General features: G+C 36.6%; 1 protein-coding gene and 1 pseudogene across 1 annotated transcript in view; one reads left to right on the top strand and one right to left on the bottom strand.

Moving 5' to 3' along the window:
• Positions 1 to 26,416, top strand: part of Nbas (NBAS subunit of NRZ tethering complex) — a 324,412-nt gene that overhangs the window by 170,417 nt on the left and 127,579 nt on the right. The window contains exons 32-35 of the mRNA XM_076833054.2: positions 3,753 to 3,866; positions 11,872 to 11,985; positions 14,861 to 15,018; positions 15,670 to 15,759. Coding sequence (XP_076689169.2) covers positions 3,753 to 3,866; positions 11,872 to 11,985; positions 14,861 to 15,018; positions 15,670 to 15,759 — 476 coding nt within the window. The remainder of the gene's footprint in view (positions 1 to 3,752; positions 3,867 to 11,871; positions 11,986 to 14,860; positions 15,019 to 15,669; positions 15,760 to 26,416) is intronic.
• LOC143380815 (U6 spliceosomal RNA) lies at positions 8,333 to 8,430 on the bottom strand (annotated as a pseudogene).

Genomic DNA, 26,416 nt, shown 5'->3' with positions numbered 1-26,416 from the left:
CCCAGTCCTTCCCAGTTGCTTAGAAGGAGGACTCTCCATTGTGGAAATGGGCTTGCCTTGGACCCAGGTCATTTGCAGTGACTTTGCATGAATGTTTGAGAAACGTAACCCTGCTCAAGGACCAGGGTGGATCCGGATTTAGGGTGGATCCTGCTGGGAATAGGGCGTATCCTGCTGCCTCAGGCGCCCGCTCCTTGAGTTCCCATTGAGTTCTCATGGGATTCAGAGAGTATTTGGTATGCAGAGCCCAGTGGAGTGTGGGGATTTTCCCAGAATGTGCATGTAGAGTGCCGGTGAGAGTTCAGGAATAGAGTTGCTGTTTGAATCTACAAGGCTTTTGTGGTGGCTCGATTATTTTGTGCCCAGCCTGACTGCGGCATGTGGGGGTGTGTGTCTGCGTGGGTGTGGGGGGTGTGTATATATCTCTGCGTGTGTGGGGGTGTGTGTATATATCTCTGCGTGTGTGTGGGTGTATATATCTGAGTGTGAGTCTCAGTGTCGGTGTCTGTGGGTAGGTGTGGGTGTGTGTCTCTGTGGGTGGGTGTGGGTGTGTGTCTCTGGGTGGGTGTGGGTGCGGGTGGGTATCTGTGTCACTGGGTATCTGTGTGTCTCTGTGTTGTTTCTGTGGGTGGGTATCTGTGTGTCTCTGTGGGTGGGTATCTGTGTGGGTTGTCTCTGTGTGTGGGGGTGGGTGGGGGGTATCTGTGTGTGGGTGATCTGTGTGTGGGTGGGGGTGTATGTGTGTCTGTGGGTGGGGGTGTGTGTCCGTGTGTGGGGGTGTCTGTGGGTGTGTGTGTACATGTGTGTATTTGTATGTGTGTATCTCTGTCTCTCTCTGTATATCTGTGTGTATATCTCTATTTATCTGTGTATATATGTATAGGTATTTTTTGAGATATATTTGTGCATCCACAGGAAAAGGTTATATATGAATATATTCTTTTCAGTATGTTGGCTTCATTTTGGAAGTTAGTTTACAAATGGAATCAAACACCCCTTCTTGGACAGATGATAATATCTAAGGCTTGTACTTAGTTAACTGAGAAATAGCATTTGAAATATAATCACATTCGAAGGTCAGCATTCATTGTAGTGTAGTTATTGTCCAGAGATTCAGAAAATGGATAAATAATGAAAAATGTAATTTGAGCATGGTAATTGCAGCCTATTAGAATCCTGATCTCCAAATTTATTTCATATGTTTGAAACACTAGTAGAATGCATTGCTTAGGGTAACAAGGAGACAACAAAACTTGACCCTTCATCAAAAGAAAGGTTCAAGGAAATGATTTTTTTTATTGTTTGCAACTTCAGTTTTCCACTTTTCTTCTAATTGCTAGGTAGAGGCTGGCCATAGTATCAAAGTGGCCTACTAAAGTTAAAGCTGGAGCTTCTCTAAGAACACACGAATGTGTCAAGTCCATAGATGCAGCCAATGAAGCCCCCCAAGTTTTACACATATAGAATGTCAATGTCTGTAGCGAGTGTTTTGAAAAGCAAATGGAAACATGTAAAAAGTTATGTTACTAATCTAGAAAAAAAACCTGTTAAAATAGTAGCGGGTAATTAGGACAAAAAACTCAAATTTTTTATACTTAAATTATATAAAAGTTTAGCACAGTCTAGCAAAAAAAAAGCATGTTTCAGTAAAAACTCAACATGTGCTAACAGGCTTGGTTCCTGCCCACAGTCCTGCCCACATTCCTGCCCACTGTGGCATTTCTGTGGTAGAGGGACAAAGTCAGAAGTGGAATTCCATGATAATCTGTACAGCTTTTGCTTAAAAGTGGCGTAGATCACTTCCACTGAGGTTCATTTCCTGAATAAGTCACAGGTGAAGTCTAAAGTTAGGAGTTTGGGATGTAGAATAATTGCAGTGGAGAGTTAGGAATAATTATCTACCAAAGCTATATTCAGATATAGACGCATAGATACTGACCACTAGGACTGCGAAAGAAGTTAGCTGAAATTTACACTTACCTTATGTTTTACAGTGGTCACAACAAGCTTATTACACCAGCATGGCGCACGCACGCACGCACACACACAGATATATTCATCTTTTTTCTTGTTTTTTGTTCTGGCAGTACTCGGGAACAAATCCAAGTCTCATACATGGTAGGCAAGCACTCTGTCACTGACTTATATCCCTAGCCTTTACATACATACATATGTATGTATTTATAGATATTTATATGTGTATCTGTACTTACACATATAAATGTATATATTTACATATGTATGTTTTGAGGTGAGAGTTTTGCTCAAGTGGAGAGGCTGGCTTCAAACTTGGTAATCTTGTGTCTCAACCTCTAGTGTCTGGGATTGTAGGCATGTGCCACAATACCCAGTGAAATATCTATCTTTAAAGAGCTTGAACTTGAAACACATGCCAAAGTATTTATGGATAAAAGAACATGATGTTTGCAACTTTTTTCAAATAGTTCAGAAGAATATAGGCGTGTGTTTATATTTGTGTGTGTGTATATATATGTGTGCATGTGTGTATTTTTTTCTGGGTGGATACGGCAGGGGAAGGAAGAAGGGAGTACATGCATGATTGTGTATATGTGTATGTGAACAGAGCAAGTTATTATAATTGGTTAATCCTGGCATAGAGTGTAGAGGAGTTCTTTGTACCATACTTGCAATTTTTCTGTAAGTTCAAAATTAAGTTATAATCAAAATACACAAAAATAAAAGGCCCATTTCAAAGAAAAAAACACTACTTTTTTTTTTTTTAATCTAACCAAGCTTTATGTGTCCTCCCACCCACTTAGAAGAACTTTTAAGAAATCGGGATATACAGGGAATAGCCATGAGTTTAGGAATGGATAATGATTGTAGTGTGGACAACATTTATGGAGTTGGGTTGACTTTATTCATATCCCATCACTTTTTTGGTGAGTTTCACCAAAGCTCTTAACCTTTTGGCACCTCACTTTTTTCCATTGAGAAAAATAATGGTAATGATTATATGGTTCTGCTAGGTAGGGTTAATATGCACAAAGCACCTACAGCAGTGCCAGGGGCATAGTTCTTATCTATTTCTTTTTAGATGGTGTTACATTTGTTATAGCTATTGGGGGTTGACCTCCTAGGCAGTGTGGGGCTCCTTAAAGGTTGACATCTGTACTCTAAATAAGCATTGTATATTTCTAGAGCACACTTTGTTCTCTTTAACACCAAAGTGTTTTTTTCTTTGTGTTCATTTCTTTATGGTATGAATTGGTTGGATCAGATGTGTTTCATTTTCCTAATGTCTATATTAAATGAGAGGATTTGGCTTAACCTTAGAATAGTATGTCCATTGAGGACTCCTGCCTTCTATACCAATGTGATGTGAACTTAGAAAATGGATATTTGGAATCTGGAATGGGTTTTGGGGAATTAGGTCAAGGTAAAGGGACTGGTATGATAGGAAGGATGTGAAGTCTTCAGAGACAAATACTGCCTATTTAAAAATTCTGTGTCCTGACATGATTCTTGAAAAGATGACATGATTTTCTGTCTTCAGAATGACAGGTCAGGGCCATGTTTTAGAAGTTTGGCTATAAGGAAAATATCCATGTTGAACATTAGTCATTTAGAACAATAATAATATTGTTTTATTAATATGTATTTTTACTTAATTTTTGCTGATCTGGAGACTAGCAGTGTTCATTTTGTTTGATTGCCTTTTATTAGGAATGTGATGACACCCTTTTGTGATGTCCCTAGTTGCAAGTCTTTAATACTTTTTTCTCTTGTAGTGCGATTGTGCTCAGATAGGATCAGCCTCATCAAGGAGTGTATTTCCCAGTCTCCCATGTGCTACAAACAATCTGCCAAGGTTCTAGGCCTTGCTGAGTTGCTGAGGGTTGCAGGTAAGTCTTTTGAATGCTAAATTCTAGAATAGGCTTCTGTGTCACACTTGACATCATCTTAGGTAAGCATCAGGATACATTCTTTTAGGTGTGAGTTTATCTTTTGAGTAAGAATTGGTGTATTCTAGAAAGATTGGCATACTATAGAGATGTGTATCTGCACTGAACTGCTAAAACCATCATCTGTCCTTTAAATGAAGAAAGGCTTATTCACGGTGCCACCGAGTGAGAGCTGGGTCAGAAGTCAGTATTACCATTTATAACCAGAACACATAAACATAGAGCCAGCCAGACTCATTAGTTCACTTCAGTGTCCAACCATAGTTTTATATTATTGTATCTGAAAAATTGGTCAGAAACTTGGATTTACTGTTAGTGTTCAGTCTGGCCATGAAAATCTTATTCCTGGATTTTCCATTTTTCCTTCAGTGTATTCTGAATAAACACAAACATTTCAAGAGTGTTACATAGAGAATAGTTTTTTATTAAGTGTCATGTATTAAGGAAAACTAAGATATTGTTCCACTTTCAGGATTATGTGTTAGTGTTACTAAAACACCATCGTGTTGCTTTACTATTAATAATCTTATGACTTACTGTTACAGCATTTCTTTTTTTAAAATAATCTTTTTAGACCAGGTTGGGTCTTACATTCTTTAAAAAAAAAAAAAAAAAAAAAAATCAGTGAAGCAGAGAGGTTTTCATGTATTTTATCTTATTTAATCTTATAAGTTTTCATAAATGATATCTTTTCCCCTTTTTCAAAGGAAATTAAGGATCACAGAAGTTAAATATCTTACTGTGCAAGGTTAAACAGCAGACTGTATTTGGAGGAAAGTCATTTTCGTTCTGTTTCATGTTTCCTTAAGTAGAGTGGTCTTCTTACTAGAGTCTTTTAAAACTTTTCTGTAGTTTTGACTGTTACAGATTTCTACAGGAATAGTTGTTAGCCATTTTGTTCCATTAAGAAAAAATGGTTTTAATTTGTACTAGTCTAATCATGTAATTTAAAACTCATGAATTGTTTGTTTCTGGAATCTTTAATATTTTTAGACTTTGACTTCAGGTAATGAAAATGTGGAAAGCAAAATTGCAAATAAGGAAGGGTTATGTTAAATAACAGAGCAGCTGATAGTCAAAGGGAGGGACATTAAGCTTCATATTTAGAAGGGAGCATAAAAGTATTTCAGATAGCTGGTACCTCATCAGGCCACCATTAGTTTTCTTTCTTCAGACTAACTATCCAAGTTATTTAATAGATTTCTAGTTTGAACACACTCCAGGTTGTTGTTACTAAGAATTTTCTTGTTTAAAAAATGTTTTTAAACATTCTTTTCTGGCCCATTTAGTTTCTGATATCAAAACCAGCTAACAACTTTGGACATCAAAATTATTGTTTGACCCATCTTCATATAAAAGTTTCTATTAACAACAATAAATTATCACTTTATAGTTTTATACTTACTATGGCCCTTGGAGTTATGAATCTCATTTTGGAAGTAAAGAAAAGCGAATAGAGAAGATAAATAATTTATTGAGGATTTTTACAGTTCAGTTTTACTTTAAACCTTTGCCCTTATTCTTTATTTTTTCCCTTTGTTACATTTTTTAATAGTACTCACTATACCCTATTGTACCTCATTTCATTCACTTAAGTTTTGCAGTTGTCTGGCTGTTCTTACAGAAATTATCAATTGCTATCAAGTTTCTTGATTTGAGATCAGACAATAATGCAGGAAAGAGCAAAGTGTTCAAGAGAGGAGGTTATAAATAAGAGAATAAGTAGCTCAGATCGATGGCCTGTTAGTCATGGTTTAACCAGAGAAGCAGAACCTGTAGGACTCTATTATTAGAAATTGACTTTTTGTACTATGAGGATTGGCTAATCAAGTGCAATCTCTCAGGAAGAGATCAGGAGCAGGGTGGAACTGTATGGACATAGGCTGAAATTGTTACCCACTGGTGGAGTTTCTCTCTTCCTGGGGAACCTCTGCATCTTAAAGGCCTTTCACTGACTTGGTCACCTATCAAGATCATGAGGGCTATAGACTTTTCACTTAAAGTCAGCTGATGATGGGGGCTTTAATTATTTTAGAAGCACCTCACCACACTGAGGTTAGTGTTCATAGTCTCGCCATGAAAATCTTATTCCTGGATTTTTCACTTTTGCTTCAGTGTATTCTGAATAAATACAAACATTTCAAGAGTGTTACATAGAGAATAGTTTTACTATTATCATTATTATTAAGTGTGATGTATTTATTACAGGAAAACTTACAGATATTGTTCCATTTCCAGGAATACGTCTTAGTGTTACTAAAACATCATTGTGTTGCTTTACTATTAATAATACTACTGAATGCTACACCATTTTTTTTTTTAAATAATCTTTTTAGAGCAGGTTGGGTCTTATATTCTTAAAAAAAATCATTGAAGCACAAATATTAGGACACATTCTAAAGGCATCTGTTCTCAAAGAGCTAAATTCTGTTAGAGGATGTTAATTACTAAGAGTAAACACAATAAATTGGTTGTAAGAGTGAAAAGTAAAGGAGAGTGTTGTTTTAAATGAGTCTTGTATTGTATAAGAAAAAAATTGTTGAGATTCCGAAAACCACACCCGAAGTGTGATGCCTTGGTACTGTGATTGGGGAACAGTGGGAAGCAGGATGCAGACAGGTTTTCTCTCAGGTCCTCTTATCAGATTAAAGGTGGATCAAGGAAAGATATATCCCAGAAAGAGATGAAAGGTCAGCAATCTTCCAGAGAGGCTTGGCTACTGGAGGGCTCCTGGCTGAGAGATTTCATTTGCATAATAACAGACTTCCTTCACCAAGGATTTTTCTCCCCTCAGTTTACTGTGGATTTCTTCCTGTCATTCTCACAGAATCTGTCTCCACCTCCCCCTACCAAGGAACTGCAAGCCCCTTTTTCTTGTAGTTCAGGATGCTATAAAAAGTTCCATCATCTGGTCCTTCTTTGAGTCTCATACTTGTGAGTCTTGTCATTACGTACACATGTAATGATTGATTTTTCTCCTGTTAATTTATCGTCAGTTTCTGACACTCAAATTATTGAACCTGCAGAGAGTAAAGGAAGTCTAAAATGTCCCTTGAGAAAGAGTTAGGGTAGGAAGTGAAATTCAATTTGGCTTCTAAGGAAGGTCTTGGGAAAATAATTTGAGATCTTTATATTAACATGAGCTGAATTTTCATACGTGTTCTTAGACTCTGAAAACTCACTATGGTAAGTAAAAGATTAGTACTATCTGTGAAACTAATATATTAGCTCTGCCTTAGTGTAAAAAAAGTATACATACATGCAGAAGTTATATAGTTATGAGTAATTCCCAGAATAATTATTTCTAGAATAATTAAAAGTAAAGGTTTATGTTCAAAATTAAATGGGTTAAGCATTCAGAAGGAAAACATGGAAGGTTCTTTTGAAGGTTTTGATACTAGTAGGAGTAGAAGTCTATAGCTGATTCTCAAACTCCCTTGGAGGGGTTTTAACAGCAATTAAGAGTATAGGGAGTCTCTGCTTTAGTCAAATAATGTAAACTCGGATAAGATTACTTTCTGCCTCTTTTCTAGCTCAATTCTCCGCCCCCCCCAAAATAACTTCTATGGCAAAGCTGATTCCTTCACTTCCTAATTCTTAGACATGAAACTTATGTGAACCATCCTCTTAAATGAAATCTCGATGGATTTATTTTTGAAATAATTTGAGTACATTAGTATATGTTGAAGACAAAAAGTATGCCATCCCAAAATATATCTGTAGACTGCCGGAGTATGCCACCCCAGAATATTCCTTTCTGGTGAAGGGTTACTTCATTCTAACTATTTTGGGAACATAATTATTTTGTGAGACATAAGAGAAGCTCTGAAAACAGATGTTACTCTTGTAAGAGAGCCTCCTCTATATGGGAAATCTCCATTTGCAAGGTGTCTCCCTCTGCACTAGGGAGAGATGGAGGACCCTGAATAGAGATTCTTCTATGCAGCGAAGGCACCAACTTTCCTTCTTTGCCCTGTTTCCTGGGCATCTCCCCATTACTGGCTTTGCCACATCCTACTTTGTTTCAGTGGATTATAGTATCTCAGAGCCACTTGTTTGATATTTATTTACTTCTCTTGGGTATACATATAATAAACTAGTGTGGGTTTTTCTTTTGGTAAGAAAAGTCCCTTCCAGCTAAGAATTATGAAAGAGAAAATAATTTTTCATTTTCTAGATGTACAAGTAGTTTCACTAGCCTGTGGAAAACAGTATTATCCTATATTAAATTTCCAAATGTAAATTAATTTATGTTTAAAATAAAAAAATTTCATTCTTTATTTTTATTTTTCATTGTTAACCTTTTATGAGGAAAAAAGGCCAAAAAAATTTTTTAAATGTAGTTAGTGTATTGGGTGTCATAGGAATTCTTTTTACACAAGTAAAGTAATAGAAGACTTTTTTTTTAAATAGTGTTTCACAAATTTGTCATCCTTGGTCAGGAGCTATGCTAATTTTATCTGTATTACTGCAATTTTAATGTATGTGCTGCTGATGCAAGCATAGGATTTACTTTAAAATAATAAAATATATTTTTCATTTCCATCCTTGAAATACATACATCTCTATTATTGGAATTAGTGTTTTCTATTAAAAAGTTTTTGATGCTTGTTAAGATGGAAAGGGAGACTGGTCTATTTTATCTATAATGACTGGTATGGGGACTACTGCAGTCAACTTTTGCCTGGAGGGGATAGATTGGGCTTGTTAAAAGATCAACTTTAGGCATAGTAGATTTGAATGAGCTTATCTCAGCAGACAATAAGTCATCAATGAGACAGCACTAAATTTGGAATGGTTCAGGGCTCCACCAAAAGAATTTCAGAGCAAAAGTTTTGTGAAGTGTTTGAAGAAGCAAGAGGACAAAAAAAAAAAGTGATTGGCTAAAGTGGAAAGCCCTAGTTAGAGGCTAATTGGCAGCTTCTGATGGGTTAAAGCCTTAGTGAGTACTTGATGGTTTCTGATTTGATAATTTGTTTTCTTTTTAAGCACTTTATACACAGATGTTTATTTCTTACACTTCCTTTAAATCAAGGAATATATTCTAAATCTTCTTAAAGATGAATTCAAAGTGAAATCTTTCCAGGATAGTTTCTGTAGTCACTAAACCCTTGGTTAATACTGGAGTTTACTGTTCAATGTATTAAAAAAAAAAAAAAAATGAAGTCAGGTTATTTACAAACCATCCTAGATTTCTAGCTGCTCTTCTATCACCAGTTCTATACTGATCTGCATTTTTTAAAAGTCCATATCACCATATCAAAGCAACTTTTAGGTATGAAATAGCTATACATTTAGCCTCAATAAAGTGTTATAATGAAATTTGTAATGAATGCTGGTGTTCTTCTCATTGTAGATTGCTGGGTTAATGTGCTTTGGGAGTACCCCATGAACTTATGAGGTTGGAGTTAAAAAATAAAAATTTTTCCAGTAACTGACTTTTTGGGCTGAAATAACTCTGTAATACCATAACATTCTATGTGGTCCTGTGCAACTCTAAGCCCTTCTGGTACTCCAATAACTGCCTGAGTTTCGGGGGAGATGTCTCAAACATGTTGGGCTATATATAGTTCAATAAACAATACAGTGAATATTCATAACCATATTCTTAAACTGTATGTGATGTGTTGTTCCACCATTGCCAACAAATTCTGACTTCAAAAGAGTGGAAAATACCCAGGAAGGCATCTATTTTTCTGTTCAGTGTTGGGAAGCCCAAAAAGAAAAACCGAGGCTGATCACTAATAGCACAGTTCATTTTGTGACCAGACAATGGAGAAGTGGAATTCTCTCATCAAATCAACTTCACAGTCTGGTAGAGGTGGGGAAGTTATCGATATAAGACAAAAGAAGCTTGGGGGGGGCAGGTGGGATGCTGGGCATTGGGTGGGTAGGGCTAAGAAAAGGGGGAATATTCATATTTTCTCTCAGGCATTCATGCATAGCTTGTTTGCTCTTTTTTCAGTTCTTTCTGGCCATCTTCATTGCTATCTGTGCTAAGGGATATGTCATTTAGCATGTAGATGGGATTAAAGTGAGATTTCTGGTCTAGTAGGAGTAATTAGGTGGCTACTTTGATTATCCTGAAATTTGATTATTATGAAGAACTTCTAATCTTAGTGCCCTGTTCTCAAAGATAAGTTGGGGTGAGGGAGAAGCAAGCCAGGCTCATGGATATTGTTCCATCTGTCTGTGTACAAGATCCCTGTGCTTTAAAGCATTTTCAAAAAATGGTGTTACATCATAAATTTAGTCTTTTTCCATTTCATCAATATTCTAAAACAAAATGATTTTTTAATATTTAGTTGGAGATGGACACAATATCTTTATTTTACTCATTTTTATGTGGTGCTGAGGATCCAACCCAAGACCTTGCACATGCTAGGTTCCACAACTAAGCCACAATCCCAGCACCACAAGAAGTGATTTTAATATTCTCTTTTGAACATTCAGTTCAGGAATTCTGTATTTAAGGGAGTCCTATGAGCGTAAACACAGAGACAATAGCCATTGCTAAAGTGGTAGAAACCTTGTTCTGCCTTTCCCGAACTCTGAAGCTGTTATACAGCAAAGCTTGCCATAGTGGTGTGTGCATATAATCTGAGCAACTCGGGAAGCTAGGAGAGGATTGCAAGTTTAAGTTCAGCTCTAGCAAATCAGGACCTATCTCAAAAAGGGCTAGGAATATAGCTCAGTGGTAGAGCATCCAGAGGTTCAATTGCCAGTACTGCAAAAAATAATAAAAAATAAAAGTGTAGCCAATACCTTATCAGGGCAATGGCTTTTGCAATATAACTAGATGTGTTGTCTGTAATTCTACAAAGTTTTATTGTTTCCATTGAGCTGGATTTCTTAATATCAAACCCAACTCCAAATACAACAGGGGAAAATTGGGGCACGAGGGATGAAAATTTACTAAAAGGAATCGTCAGTGGTATCCAGAGTGAGATTCTGGCTAAACTGATTTAGCAGGTGTTATGATTTAGACCCAGACTGTCCCCCCAAAGCTCCTGTGTTAGGAGTTGAAGCAGTGTTCAGAGGTGAAATGATTGCCTTGAGAGGGCTGTAGCCTCGTCAGTGGATTAATCCATTTGATGGATCAAAAATATGAATGGACTACTGGGTAGTAAATGTAGGCATGTGGGGTGTGGCTGGAGGAGGTGGGTCAATGGGGGTAAGTCTTTGGGGACTATGTCTGTCCCTGACCCTTATTACCTTGTTCCCGCTCTGCTTCTGATCTGCCATGAGCTGAGCAGCTTTTCTTTAACAGGTCCTTCCTCCATGATGTTTCTGTAATGGAGTTGGCTGACCATGGGCTGAAACCTCTCAAACCTGAGCCAAATTTTTAAATTTTTCCTTCCTCTAAATTGTTTTGTTATGTATTTTGGTCACAATGTCAAAATTCAGCAGGATTTTTACTAACTACAGTATGAAGGACAGGTATGGGGTGGGGCTTAGCAGTTTTTCAAGGAAACGGTCTTTGTCAGTACTCTGGACTACACTTATTTTCAAATTTCTAAATATTTGAATTTAAAAGATGAGAAATGTTATTAGTTTATTACCTTCATTTACCTAATCTACTATTCACTCTTTCTTGAACCCTTTTACAACCTGTTTTCTTTTGGAGCATGGATTTCTTCTCTTTCCCTAACCTGAGTAATACTAAGATTTCTCTGTAGGGCTAAAGACCACTCTGATTTTGGACTTCTTGGTGTGAATATTTTAAATAAACTGATGTTAATCATTGATCTCTTCAGAGACTGAGGGCTAATTAATTCCATGCACAATAAATAGATCAAAAGGTCAAATTGCTATAAACTTTTGTCTTCTAATCTTTTAAAATTGGTCTGATTTATGTTTTATTTTTGAATTAATTTGAGTGTTAATGTGCTCCTTTATCATTTGAGGCTGTCATAATCATTAAGTGTTTTGTATGTGCCTACAGGTGAAGATGCAGAAGAAAGGCGTGGACAGGTTCTAATTCTTTTAGTAGAGCAAGCCCTTCATTTCCATGACTACAAAGCAGCCAATATGCATTGTCAGGAGCTGATGGCTGCAGGTGAGTAGACAACTTTACCCTTTGCTCGCGTTCAATTTATGTAATGAATAATGGAAAAAGGTCTAGTTTGAAATCAATTGGCCTGATTGGTAAGCCAGGCACATTTTTGCTTGAGATACATTTTATTAGCATTGACAAGTGTATATGCTGTGTTTATATATTGATATTTTAATGGGCTTAGATGCTATATTTGAGATTTTGGTTGCTTTTAATTCATATTAAAAATATGCTCGTCTTTTTAAGAACAATTTTTTGTAAAACATTTTAGTCCCATCTTATGTCTTAAATAAAAGAATATCCACAGTTTGTGAATAGATAGTAAATATTCCTGTCCTTGAATTTGAAGGAAAACTGTTTTCAACCTAATTTTAAAAAATTGGGAAGCAGTTTGCAAACTTAGGATTTTCCATGTTGAAATTCAGATTCCTGTTTCTGGAAAGTAGGCAGATTTGTGGAAAAAGTTCTCATCTGAAGAACAGGTTCCCCAGTGGAAGGGGAAGTGATGACATCTCATCATGGGCTCTGTGCTAAACACTCTGTGCCTGTGCCTGAGCACTGTACATATCTATCCTTAAGAGTGAGTGGCTAGGGGACTCACAAATAATGGTGTTACATCATAAATTTAGTCTTGGACTGAACTCTTGGAAAAACTCAATACTACTGCAACTCACAAACCCTAACTCCACCTGACTCTGGTTTATAAATTACATTTTGGGTATTCTAGGTCCCTGGCATCTAATGCAGCCTCATAAACTATATATATAGCTATCTCACAGAAAGCATAGAGATGAATAAGAGCTTCTCCATTACTGTCTGAAAGTTCGCTATCAATTGTCTTTCAGATTAAAAGTCACTGATTTTAATTGTAATATTATTAAAGATATGAAACTTTCAAAAAAGAGTGGCTAAAACCCAGTGCGCCACTTCATGATAACTCTGGAGCTGTGCAGAGTTGTGTACTCTTGTTGCAGTCATCCAGAGCTCAGGATTGAGCCCAGGGCATCAGGAGTGCTAGGCAGGCACTGATTGTACACTTTTTGCATGTCTACTGTTAATGAAATAACTATTCTGACACCTGCTATAATGGTAAGGAAGCCCGTATTCAGGACTGATACTGCATTGCTCGCAAAGTTTCAGTACAGAAGAGACATCAGAAGTATCTTTAGATGCAACAAAGATAGGTGGACATTCCACCAGTGAGAAAATTGAGAGGTCAGGGGATGGAAGGCTACTAAGAAGAGACATCATAAGTGGAGGGATTTTTGCTAAACCAAAACTTCAATAAGATCCTTTCTGAAGTCGTCAAGGGAAAGCAATGAAAAATTTGATTAGATATGGAAGATGTAGGGATTCTGGTTTCTCTGACTTAGGAGGATTCTTTCTATAACTGAAATACTTAGGCCTAGCAACGGCTAACATTGAGGTCTACGAGCAAAGGGCTCAGAGGAGCCTGACTAAAAATTGGACCAGGAGAGAATCTTTGCATTTCATCTATGAAAATGTTTTAAAACTCTTGGAAAAACTCGGTACTACTGTAACTCACAAACCTCAACATTAGAAAATGGATTTCATAGCTTGGGGTTGTGGCTCAGTGGTAGAGCGCTTACCTAGCATGTGTGAGACTCTGGGTTCGATTCTCAGCACCACATAAGCAAATAAATAAATGTACATCAATAACTAAAGAGAAAACGGATTTCATTTTAAAAAGTCTTCTATAATAACCACTGGTTTTGCCAACATGAAGTTCAAAATGATTCTGATTTCCTCTACAGACATTATTGTTTTAATCCAAAATTAGAGGGTTTGGTAAGAATTCTCTTTTTTTTTTTTAATTTTTATTGTTGGTTGTTCAAAACATTACATAGTTCTTGATATATCATATTTCACACTTTGATTCAAGTGGGATATGAACTCCCATTTTTACCCCGTATATAGATTGCAGAATCACATCAGTTGCACATCCATTGATTTACATATTGCCATACTAGTGTCTGTTGTATTCTGCTGCCTTTCCTGTCCTCTACTAACCCCCCTCTCCTCTCCTCTTTTCTCTCTCCCCCCTCTACTGTAATTCATTTCTCCCCCTTATAATTTTCCCCCTTTCCCCTCACTTCCTCTTGTATGTAATTAAGGGTGGCTTAATTTTTACATTATGTATTTTGTATTTACAGAAATTAATCTGTACTGATACCTTTGTTCTTAGAAAAAAAGACTCTCAAACTGAAACTCCTTCAAATAAAAATGAAGTATATTTTTAGAATTCACAATGTAGCATTGTATATGAAAATGATGTGCTCTGGGAGTCAGGGGCACTGAGTCTCTTTCTGGTGCCGTCTTTGGATGTCTGTCTTCTGTAAAGTGAGTGATGTATGTGGGTGTCTATCTTAATGTCTCTTTTATCTAGTACTCTGTAGTCTCTGATGTGCTTTTAAATTTAAAAATATATTACTTAATCCTTTCAACAACCAGAGAAGAAGGCATGCTGTTGTCCCTTTGTAGTTGTAGACGAAGTGTCATTCCTGAGCTTTCCCAGGTAGTTGGGTGGAGTTTTACCCTGACTTCTGAATTCAGATACCTACCTTTTTATTGAACATCAAAGCACAGTAGACTATTTGTATTCATTTTGAGTTAACGTAAAATTGGAGTTCATCACGAGCACTAGTCTGGAATAACACGGAACTTTCTGGATGATAGTTCAGTATGATCTTTCTTTTCCAACTTAGATTCTTAAGCATTTCTGCATAATGATTACTAAAAACTACCATTTTGCTTTCATGCCACAAGACTTGAACAGGAATCCATTATATTCTTCATCAAAGTTTGAATTTGTTTTGTTTTTTCTTCTGGAAAAAATTTTTTCTTGTCAATTTTGCAGGCTATGCTAAGAGTTGGGATGTTTGTAGCCAGTTGGGACAATCGGAAGGTTACCAGGACTTGGCCACCCGGCGGGAGCTCATAGCTTTTGCTTTGACGCATTGCCCTCCTAGCAGCATTGAGCTGCTTTTGGCAGCTAGCAGCTCTCTACAGGCAGAAGTAAGTGTTCCAGATGAAATAAGTCCTGGCCTGCTTGAAGTACATTATTTTGAGGGTGTGGGTTTCAGATGTGTAATCATTTTTTCAGTAATATGAGAATTTTAATTGGTAGAAGACAAATAGATTATCATGTATAGGAAGAAGGATTTGAAATAGGATATAAAACAGTTTTGGTACTTTTATTATAGTAAGGAAGAAAGGGTACACAATGGACTTAAGAAAAATTGAAAGTAATATCAGGAAATAAATTATAAAATATAATGGGGAAAGTTAGTGTTAAAAATAAAGTGCTTGGGAAACGGCCATGTGAAGTACATCTGAAGCCATGTGAGGAAAGCATGTGGTGGCACCAGTCCCTTAGGAATCCTTTGAAATTTGGGGTGGTAGCGAGCTTTGGATGGACAACTTTGTTTCTTAGTATTCATAGGCTGCATCTTGTGAGGAGACTGGACTTCACATTTTCATCTCATTTATTGCATTGTATGCCAGATTTTGCACGGTTGATTCCTTCTCCTGAAACTTGCTTCCTTGTGAAGCTGTTCACCAAGTGAGCCTATTACTAATTCATTATGAAATAGCCCTTTCTTCATAGTGAAGAGAGGCAAGTTTAAAAACACAACTCTTTCATAACACAGCCTGTTCTTGTTTCAGATTCTTTATCAAAGAGTGAATTTCCAGATGGATCCTCAAGGAGGAGAAAATACCACCGCCTCACCATTGATTAGTAAAGCACTACATGAGGTAAGCCAAGCTGGGAGGGAGGAGAGAGTGGAGTCAAGTGAGGTCAGATGTATAACCTCAGGAATGGGGGGTTTGTGTCTTTGTGTGGTGACCACTTTTCAACTTGTGTGAGAAACGTTCATATAGAAAACTGTGCAAAACAAAAATGTCCTGCTCAACAAATTATCACCCATGAGACCCCCTACACAGTGAAGAAATAGTTCTGACTGGCCTGCCGCAGTACAACCACAGTCTCTCCCAGCTTCCTTCTAGCCCAGAGGGCACCACTATCCAGACAGCCAGATAAGCAAGTCTTTTTTTTTTTTTTTTAAATAACATTTAAGACCTACCCAATACATATATTCTATTAGTTTAATTTTTCTGTTTTTATACTTTATAGATAGATAAACCCAACATGAGATTCATTCAAGCTGTGTGTGTCTGTATGTATATATAAAAACTATTTGTTTTTTGATGTGTAAACATTAATTGCTGCATGTGTATATTATGGTGTATGCATTGTAATGTTGATTTATATTGGCTTATTTTTATCTTTGGCTACTAGAAATGCCTCTAGTGCCCATGGCCATACATTTCTCTTGGGCATATACCTAGCTCTGGAAGTGCACATTGTTTTACACACACACACACACACACACACACACACACCCCCACCCCCAAATAATTTAATTTTTATTAGCTAACAGCACTTTCAGCAGCAGAGTATAGGATTGGCAGTTATGCCCAACCTAGTACCTTAGTATTGTTCATCTTAGAAATTTTATCTATTCTCCTACGTATTTAGTGATAACTAGTTTTGATTTGAATTCATATTTTTCTGGTAAGATGGAGTTATTTCTGGAGAGATCTTTTTCAAGGTGCCTGTTCAGTTCTCTTTAGATTTTTATTCTTTTTCTTTTTCTAATTGACATTCTTATTTTTAAAGATCAAAAGGGTTTATTTTTTATTTTTTTAAATATTTAATTTTTAGTTTTAGGTGGACACAATATCTGTATTTTATTTTTATGTGGTGCTGAGGATCAAACCCAGTGCCTCACTTAATACTAGCCAAGCACTCTACCACTTGAGCCACAACCCCAGCTCTCAAGAGTTACATCAATGTAAAATTGTTCTGCATAACACATTTATCTTCTGTTCTTATATCTGATATTAATATACCGATACGCACTTTAAAGCACACTTACCCATTTTTTCTTGTATTCATTTTTTAACCTGCAAATGCCGTAATTTTATTCTCCTTTAATGCTGAGTAATATTCCATTGTGTATATATACCAGTTTCTATTCGCTTTTTTAAAATTTATTTGTTCTGTTATATATGACAGCAGAATGCATTTCAATTCATAGTACATATATTGAGCACAATTTTTCATGTCAGTGGTTGTACAAAAAATAGATCATACCATTGTGTCTTAATATATGGAATTGGGGGTACTGATGTCCATCTCATTCCACTATCTTTCCTATCTCCCTCTCCCCTCCCTTCCCCTCACTTTCCTTTTTATTGAGATTCTTGTGAATAACATTTATATGAACCAATTAAATATTTATAAATCTCCTGGTAGTCTATCCTGGGAGAAAAAGGAAGGCAAGTATACCCCCTGACACCTGTTTTCTGTTGATCAACATCTGCTCCATGGGATTTCAATTTTCATGACTGTTTGTAGTAACATGTAACTGGTGTTTTTTAGATTAAGGTATTTTAGTTTCTGACTTTGCAGCTGGATAAATTAAGAGGTGATGATCCTTGTTGTAGATTTTTTCTAACAAGATTCCATGAAATGGTAGTCTTCATTTCCATAGTATAAGATGTCAACCATTTCTCCAGAGCTGTGTTGGAAGGTATGCATTGTGATAAGTGCGATGCACCTAACGTTTTTTTTAATTGGCTGTATCCATCTTGACAAATCTATTAACAATATGTGTACCATGTGGTACTTCTAGTACTACGGTACAGAGCTTCAGTGTGCAATCTATGCAGTTAGAATGGAGAGATTTAGCTTTTTCCTACAGTAGAACATACATAATTTTCACACCTGTATTATATTAAAAATTGCATTTAGTGAGCATATATTGAAAATATATGTGTTCCCAGTTCAGTGTAAGTGATCTGAGGATCTCGGAGAAGTCTGTGATGACTTTTTGCCCACATAGAGATTGTGGTCCTCTTTCCTGCAGTGGTGACTCTAGGACAGCACTGACCAATAGAAGTTTCTTCAGTGAAGGAATGTTCTCTTCCTGCATGCCCAGTGTGCCCGCTACTACTCACATGTAGCTGTCGAGCACTTTAAATATGACTAGTACCTTTAAGGAATCAAATTCTAAATTTTATTTAATTTAAATTTACCCCCCCCCCCCCTTTGGTGCTGGGGGTCAGACACACTTTCGTGTATGCAAGGCAGGTACTCTGCCACTGAGCTATGCCCCCAACCCAGTTTATATTTAAGCAGCCACATGAGGTTGTTGGCTACTGTGTTGGTCATCACAACTCTGGAGGAGCTCACCTTCAGTAGAGGATTGGTTTGGTCACCTTCACTGCAGACAGTGGGGTTTTGGTTGTTCTCCCTTCAAATTGAAGCTGTAGCATTTTCCAAGTGTCTGCAGTGGTGTGGATACGTTTCATCCTTGGGTGTATTTAGACTTGTGGTTGCACTGATTAGGAATTAGTGTTACCTTTCTGGGTATAAGAACACATTCAATTCTATGGTGGTTTCTCCATGGGATTCAGAGGAGTTTTTATGATAGCTAGTGCTCACTGTGTTCTGTGAATTAGGTGTGAATTAAGAAGACTCTCTTTTAGGGTCCAATTGAATACCCGTGTTTTATGAAATTATGTTTTGTTTTTGGTACCAAGGATTAAACTAACCCAGGATGCTTAACCACTGAGCCACATCCCCAGCTTTCCCCCTGCAACTAATATTTTTAGTTGTAGATGGGCGCAATACCTTTATTTTATTTATTTATTTTTATGTAGTTCAAACCCATTGCCTCACACATTTGAGACGAGCACTCTAGCACTGAGCTGCAACCCCAGCCCCCTTTTAAATTTTTATTTAGAGATAGTCTCACTGAGTTTCTTAGGGCCTCACTGATTTGCTGAGCCAGACCTTAAACTCATGATCCTCCTGCCTCAGCCTCAGGAGCTGCTGGGATTACAGGCAAGTACCACTGCGCCCAGTATGAAATCTTCTTAATCCAAGATTTTGCATCTTTTGAACCTCTGCCACTTCTCACTTGTCAAGGCATGTCTGGCACTCTGAATGGCTCTCTGACATCATCTCTTGTCCTGTGTTTCAGACACTTCTATGTCCCAGTCATGGCAAAGTCATCACCATTCTGAGTGGGCTCTTTCATACCTCTGGTGGTATTATGAGTTTTCGGTCTGCCTGTACTACCGTTCTCATCTTGTGTTCTGAATCTTATTCCTTCAGCTTAAGTGATTTCTTTCTAATGTTGTCTTTGAGTCCTCTAATTGTTCCTTCCTCTATATTCTCTAAATATTGTCCCATCAGTTTGTTTGTACACTTACAGGTATGGTGCAAACTTGTATGGTCACTGAAAGTGTGTCATTTATCTTTGTACTCCTCCCAGAGTGTTTATTACCTAGTGAATGCCTGGTAAATGTTTGATAAAGCTCATTTGAAAACTAACCTTGTAATGATTAGTCTGTGGAAAATTAGTTAGGAAGTAGAGTTTAACATAAAAACACAAAGACTTTCTGAGTTAACTCTTCTGTATGTCCTTGGTGGCTCTTGAGGTTCTGTTGTTTTGGCCACTGTAAGGGATATGTCATTGCTCAGTATAGAATTGCTGAGTTTAGCTCCTTGAGCTTTTTCTGCATTCTCATTCTTCTTATAATCTGTGGAAAGCCTTTTATGACTTTTGGCTTTCCTGTTTCCTGCCTCTACAAAGCCTGGCTCCTTGGTGGCTTCTTTGGAGTAGGCCATGCTGTGTCACCACAAATGGGCACATACTGCTCCATTGAAACCTCATCCGTAAATGAAAGCCACCACCAGCCATCCTCTGCATGTTCCACTTAGTGAGAAAAAGAAATTCTTCCAAAATGATTTTTTGCTGTTTATTTTTTCCTTTTTAAAAGCTTCCTTGTCTTCCTTTGTGCTCTTTTGGCAAGTTGTAATGGATCCAGATCTCGTGAAGTGCTCACTTGAACCCTCAGTGAACACATTATGGTTTTGACTCATGAAGCACATTTCAGAATGTTATAGCTACTATTATTAGGTTAAAATACAGTGTTTAGCTGTAAGATGTGTGTGCTACACATTCACAGTACATATAGTAACCACAATAAATTGTGACTCATAAATGAGTGCTGACTTTATGTATAATCTGCATAATACTTAACACTTTCATTACTTGAGTTGTGAAAATGATTTTTATTTATATATCCAAGCAAAATAAAGATGTAATTGTTATGCAGTAGCATTTGCATTAGTACAAGTGGATCCCACAAATTTGAAGATAATGTTTTTGTCCCTGTGAACATAGTTGTTTATGAATAGAACAAAATGCAGACTTTGTGAATAACTACAAAACGATAGGTTTCCAGTTTTTTATTAATGTTGTTTATTATGCCATTTAAATGGAACAGTGTTCCACCACTTAAGTATATTAACATTTTGTTTAGTATTAGTTATAGCATTTAGCCAATGGTGTTTTCCCAAGATAAATTTAATTAGAGTTAGAAATGGTTTTTATATAGGGTTTCCATTAAAAAAAATCATTTTCATGTGGGTATACATAATGAGCATTTTAAGTGGCTACAGAGTTATATGATTGGACTAATGTTTAAATTTGAACATGGCCTAAGCCTATAGCTGTTTTGAATTTATAAAAAAAATTGTTTAGAAATATTGAAATAAAAGCAAAATAGCAGTTGTGTTTCAGATCATGGCTGGCATTTTGTGCATATTGAGAGATAGGAGTTTAATTTCATTTTTTGCATATGGATTTCCAGTTTTCCCAGCACTATCTGCGCTGGGAATGGAACTACCATTTGACCCAGCTAACCCACTCCTCAATCTATACCCAAAGGACTTAAAAACAGCATGCTACAGGGACACAGCTACATCAGTGTTTATAGCAGCACAATTTACAACAGGTAAACTGTGGAACCAACCTAGAAGCCCTTCAGTAGATGAATGGATAAAGAAAATGTGGTATATATACACAATGGACTATTATTCAGGATTAAGAGAATAAAAGAGATGAAGAGGGACACTACATACTGCTCAAGGGAACCATACACCAACAAGACATAACAATCATAAATATATATGTCCCAAACAATGGTGCAGCTATGTTCATCAAACAAACTCTTCTCAAGTTCAAGAGTCTAATAGACCACCATACAATAATCATGGGAGACTTCAACACACCTCTCTCACCACTGGACAGATCTTCCAAACAAAAGTTGAATAAGGAAACTATAGAACTCAATAACATAATTAATAACCTAGACTTAATTGACATATATAGAATATACCACCCAAGAACAAGCAGTTACACTTTTTTCTCAGCAGCACATGGATCCTTCTCAAAAATAGATCATATATTATGTCACAGGGCAACTCTTAGACAATATAAAGGAGTAGAGATAATACCATGCATCTTATCTGATCATAATGGAATGAAATTGAAAATCAACGATAAAAGAAGTAAGGAAAAATCATGCATCACTTGGAGAATGAACAATAGGTTACTGAATGATCAATGGGTTATAGAAGACATCAAGGAGGAAATTAAAAAATTCTTAGAGATAAATGAAAACACAGACACAACATATCGGAATCTATGGGACACATTGAAAGCAGTTCTAAGAGGAAACTTTATTGCTTGGAGTTAATTCCTTAAAAAAAGAAAAAAACCAACAAATAAATGATCTAATACTTGAACTCAAAATCCTAGAAAAAGAAGAGCAAAACAACAGCGAAAGAAGAAGACAAGAAATAATTAAAATCAGAGCTGAAATTAATGAAATCGAAACAAAAGAAACAATTGAAAAAATTGACAAAACTAAAAGTTGGTTCTTTGAAAAAATAAATAAAATCGACAGACCCTTAGCCACACTAATGAAGAGAAGAAGAGAGAGAACTCAAATTACTAGCATACGGGATGAAAAAGGCAATATCACAACAGACACTTCAGAAATACAGGAGATTATCAGAAATTATTTTGAATCCTTATACTCCAATAAAATAGAAGATAGTGAAGGCGTCGATAAATTTCTTAAGTCATATGATCTGCCCAGATTGAGTCAGGAGGATATTGACAACCTAAACAGACCAATATCAATTGAGGAAATAGAAGATACCATCAAAAGACTACCAACTAAGAAAAGCCCAGGACCGGATGGGTATACAGCAGAGTTTTACAAAACCTTTAAAGAGGAACTAATACCAATACTTTTTAAGCTATTTCAGGAAATAGAAAAGGAGTGAGAACTTCCAAATTCATTCTATGAGGCCAACATCACCCTGATTCCTAAACCAGACAAAGACACTTCAAAGAAAGAAAACTACAGACCAATATCTCTAATGAACCTAGATGCAAAAATCCTCAATAAACTTCTGGCGAACCGGATACAAAAACATATCAAAAAAATTGCGCACCATGATCAGGTAGGATTTATCCCTGGGGTGCAAGGTTGGTTCAATATACGGAAATCAATAAATGTTATTCACCACATCAATAGGCTTAAAAATAAGAACCATATGATCATCTCGATAGATGCGGAAAAAGCATCCGACAAAGTACAGCATCCCTTTGTTCAAAACTCTAGAAAAACTAGGGATAACAGGAACATACCTCAATGTTGTAAAAGCAATCTATGCTAAGCCTCAGGCTAGCATCATTCTGAATGGAGAAAAACTGAAGGCATTCCCTCTAAAATCTGGAACAAGACAGGGATGCCCTCTCTCACCACTTCTGTTTAACATAGTTCTCGAATCACTGGCCAGAGCAATTAGACAGACGAAAGAAATTAAAGGCGTAAAAATAGGAAAAGAAGAACTCAAATTATCACTATTTGCAGATGACATGATTCTATACCTAGCAGACCCAAAAGGGTCTACAAAGAAACTATTAGAGCTAATAAATGAATTCAGCAAAGTGGCAGGATATAAAATCAACACGCATAAATCAAAGGCATTCATGTATATCAGCGACAAATCCTCTGAAATGGAAATGAGGACAACCACCCCATTCACAATATCCTCAAAAAAAATAAAATACTTGGGAATCAACCTAACAAAAGAGGTGAAAGACTTATACAATGAAAACTACAGAACCCTAAAGAGAAATAGAAGAAGATCTTAGAAGATGGAAAAATATACCCTGTTCATGGATAGGTAGAACTAACATCATCAAAATGGCGATATTACCAAAAGTTCTCTATAGGTTTAATGCAATGCCAATCAAAATCCCAACGGCATTTCTTGTAGAAATAGAGAAAGCAATCATGAAATTCATATGGAAAAATAAAAGACCCAGAATAGCAAAAACAATGCTAAGCAGGAAGTGTGAATCAGGCGGTATAGCTATACCAGACTTCAAACTATACTACAGAGCAATAGTAACAAAAACAGCATGGTACTGGTACCAAAACAGGCGGGTGGACCAATGGTACAGAATAGAGGACACAGAAACCAATCCACAAAAATACAACTATCTTATATTTGATAAAGGGGCTAAAAGCATGCAATGGAAGAAGGATAGCATCTTCAACAAATGGTGTTGGGAAAACTGGAAATCCATATGCAACAAAATGAAACTGAATCCCTTTCTCTCGCCATGCACAAAAGTTAACTCAAAGTGGATCAAGGAACTTGATATCAAATCAGAGACATGGCGTCTGATAGAAGAAATAGTTGGCTATGATCTACATACTGTAAGGTCGGGCTCCAAATTCCTCAATAGGACACCCATAGCACAAGTGTTAATAACTAGAATCAACAAATGGGACTTACTCAAACTAAAAAGTTTTTTCTCAGCAAAAGAAACAATAAGAGAGGTAAATAGGGAGCCTACATCCTGGGAACAAATCTTTACTCCTCACACTTCAGACAGAGCCCTAATATCCAGAATATACAAAGAACTAAAAAAATTAGAAAATAACAAATAACCCAATCAACAAATGGGCCAAGGACCTGAACAGAAATTTCTCAGAGGAGGACATACAATCAATCAACAAGTATATGAAAAAATGCTCACCATCTCTAGCAGTCAGAGAAATGCAAATCAAAACCACCCTAAGATACCATTTCACTCCAGTAAGATTGGCAGCCATTAGGAAGTCAAACAACAAGTGCTGGCGAGGATGTGGGGAAAAGGGTACTCTTGTACATTGCTGGTGGGACTGCAAACTGGTGCGGCCAATTTGGAAAGCAGTATGGAGATTTCTTGGAAAGCTCGGAATGGAACCACCATTTGATCCAGCTATTCCCCTACTCGGTCTATTCCCTAAAGACCTAAAAAGAGCACACTATAGGGACACTGCTACATCCATGTTCATAGCAGCACAATTCACAATAGCAAGACTGTGGAACCAACCTAGATGCCCTTCAATAGACGAATGGATAAAAAAAAAATGTGGCATTTATGCACAATAGAGTATTACTCTGCATTAAGAAATGACAAAATCATAGAATTTGGAGGGAAATGGATGGCATTGGAGCAGATTATGCTAAGTGAAGCTAGCCAATCCCTTAAAAACAAATGCCAAATGTCTTCTTTGATGTAAGGAGAGTAACTAAAAACAGAGTAGGGATGAAGAGCATGAGAAGAAGATTAACATTAAACAGGGATGAGAGGTGGGAGGGAAAGGGAGAGAGAAGGAAAATTGCATGTAAATGGAAGGAGACCCTCAGGGGTATACAAAATTACATACAAGAGGAAGTGAGGGGAAAGGAGGAAAAATATAAGGGGGAGAAATGAATTACAGTAGAGGGGATAGAGAGAAGAGGGGAGGGGAGGGGGGAGGGGGGATAGTAGAGGATAGGAATGGCAGCAGAATACAACAGACTCCAGAATGGCAATATGTAAATCAATGGTTGTGCAACTGATGTGATTCTGCAATCTGTATATGGGGTAAAAATGGGAGTTCATATCCCACTTGAATCAAAGTGTGAAATATGATATATCAAGAACTCTGTAATGTTCTGAACAACCTACAATAAAAATTAATTTAAAAAAGAAAAAATCTAAGAAAAGCAGCTGTCAGAATCATAAGGGAAAGAAAACAAATCGCTATCTTTAGATATGTTTTTATGTTCACTAATGCATCAGTGTTCAAAGAATTAATTAATAAAACCAATGATGCCCACCAAAAAAAAAAAATAAAATTATGGCATTTGCAGTTAAATGGATTTAGCTGGAGAATATAATGCTAAGTGAAATTGGCTAATCCCAAAAAAAACAAATGCCGAATGATTTCTCTGATTTAAGGATGCTGATTCATAATATGCTGCAAGGGTTCGGGGGGGGGGGGGATGGGAGGATTAAATGAACTCAAGATAGGACAAAGGGGAAAAGGGGAGGAGGACATACGGGTAGGAAAGATGGTGGAATGTGATGGCCATCATCTCCCTCAGTATGTGTATGAAGACATGAAGGATGTGACTCTACATGTGTACAACCAGAGAGATGAAAAATTCTGCTCTATATGTGTAATATGAATTGTAATGCATTCTGCAGTCACATATAACGAATTAAAATTTTAAAAAAGATGAATTTATAACATTACCTTGTGCACATAAAGAAATCGACCTGAAAGAAATATATTTGTTTTCTCTTAAGTCTTATAACTCATTCTTTCTCAATGGGCATAAAATCCAGAATGTTGCTTGTCTTAAAACAACTAGATATGAACCATCTACCATCTATGATAAAGTGTTAACATAGTTAACTTTTGATAAGTCATACCGGGATATATGTGGTAACTTTGTGGTTTCTGTTTTTTAAAAAATACAAAATAACAGTATTAATATGAAAGTTACAGTTCTCTGATCTTTCTACTATCCCATGAATCGCATTAGTCAGAGGTAAACATTCTTAAGTTTAGATGTATCCTGTATTTTTCTTGAGTATAGGCAGATTTTACTTAACGCTTCTCCTGGCTCCTAGAGGGTTGTTATTTTTTTTTCAAGACTATAAGAACCATATATATTATTTTTCTGCAGCTTGCATTTTTGTATAGTGCTTTGTGTTCTGGAATCTGCTCTATTATTACATGTAGACCATTTATGTAATGGCTGCATGGGGTTCATTGGATGCACATACCATGATTAATTTACTCTTTCTTTGTTTTGGGACATTGAGACTATGTCAGTTTTTTGCCTTTTTAGACTGAAGTATTCTGGACATTTTATGCACACATTTTGCACACTAATTCTAGTAGTGTTGCCCTTATAAAATGGTAGAAATGAGCTCCTGGTATATGTAATTGCCTGTGATTTTTGTTAGCTTTTCCTCTGTATGTTTGTATAAGTGCTCCCTTTGTCTTTCCACTGTTATGAGCCAGCACATCACTGGAAGTATGGTAAGTCTTCATTAATTGTTATTTTGCTATTTTTTTTTCTTAAACAACAACGTCTGGTGTACATTCTCTGTGGGAGATTTTGGTTACAAAAATCATTTGTCCT

Source organism: Callospermophilus lateralis, chromosome 14 (assembly GCF_048772815.1).
Source record: "Callospermophilus lateralis isolate mCalLat2 chromosome 14, mCalLat2.hap1, whole genome shotgun sequence".
In the NCBI taxonomy this organism is placed as follows: domain Eukaryota; kingdom Metazoa; phylum Chordata; class Mammalia; order Rodentia; family Sciuridae; genus Callospermophilus; species Callospermophilus lateralis.
The sequence above is the reverse complement of the archived record's forward strand: the minus strand, read 5'-3'. Positions and strand labels throughout refer to the sequence as shown.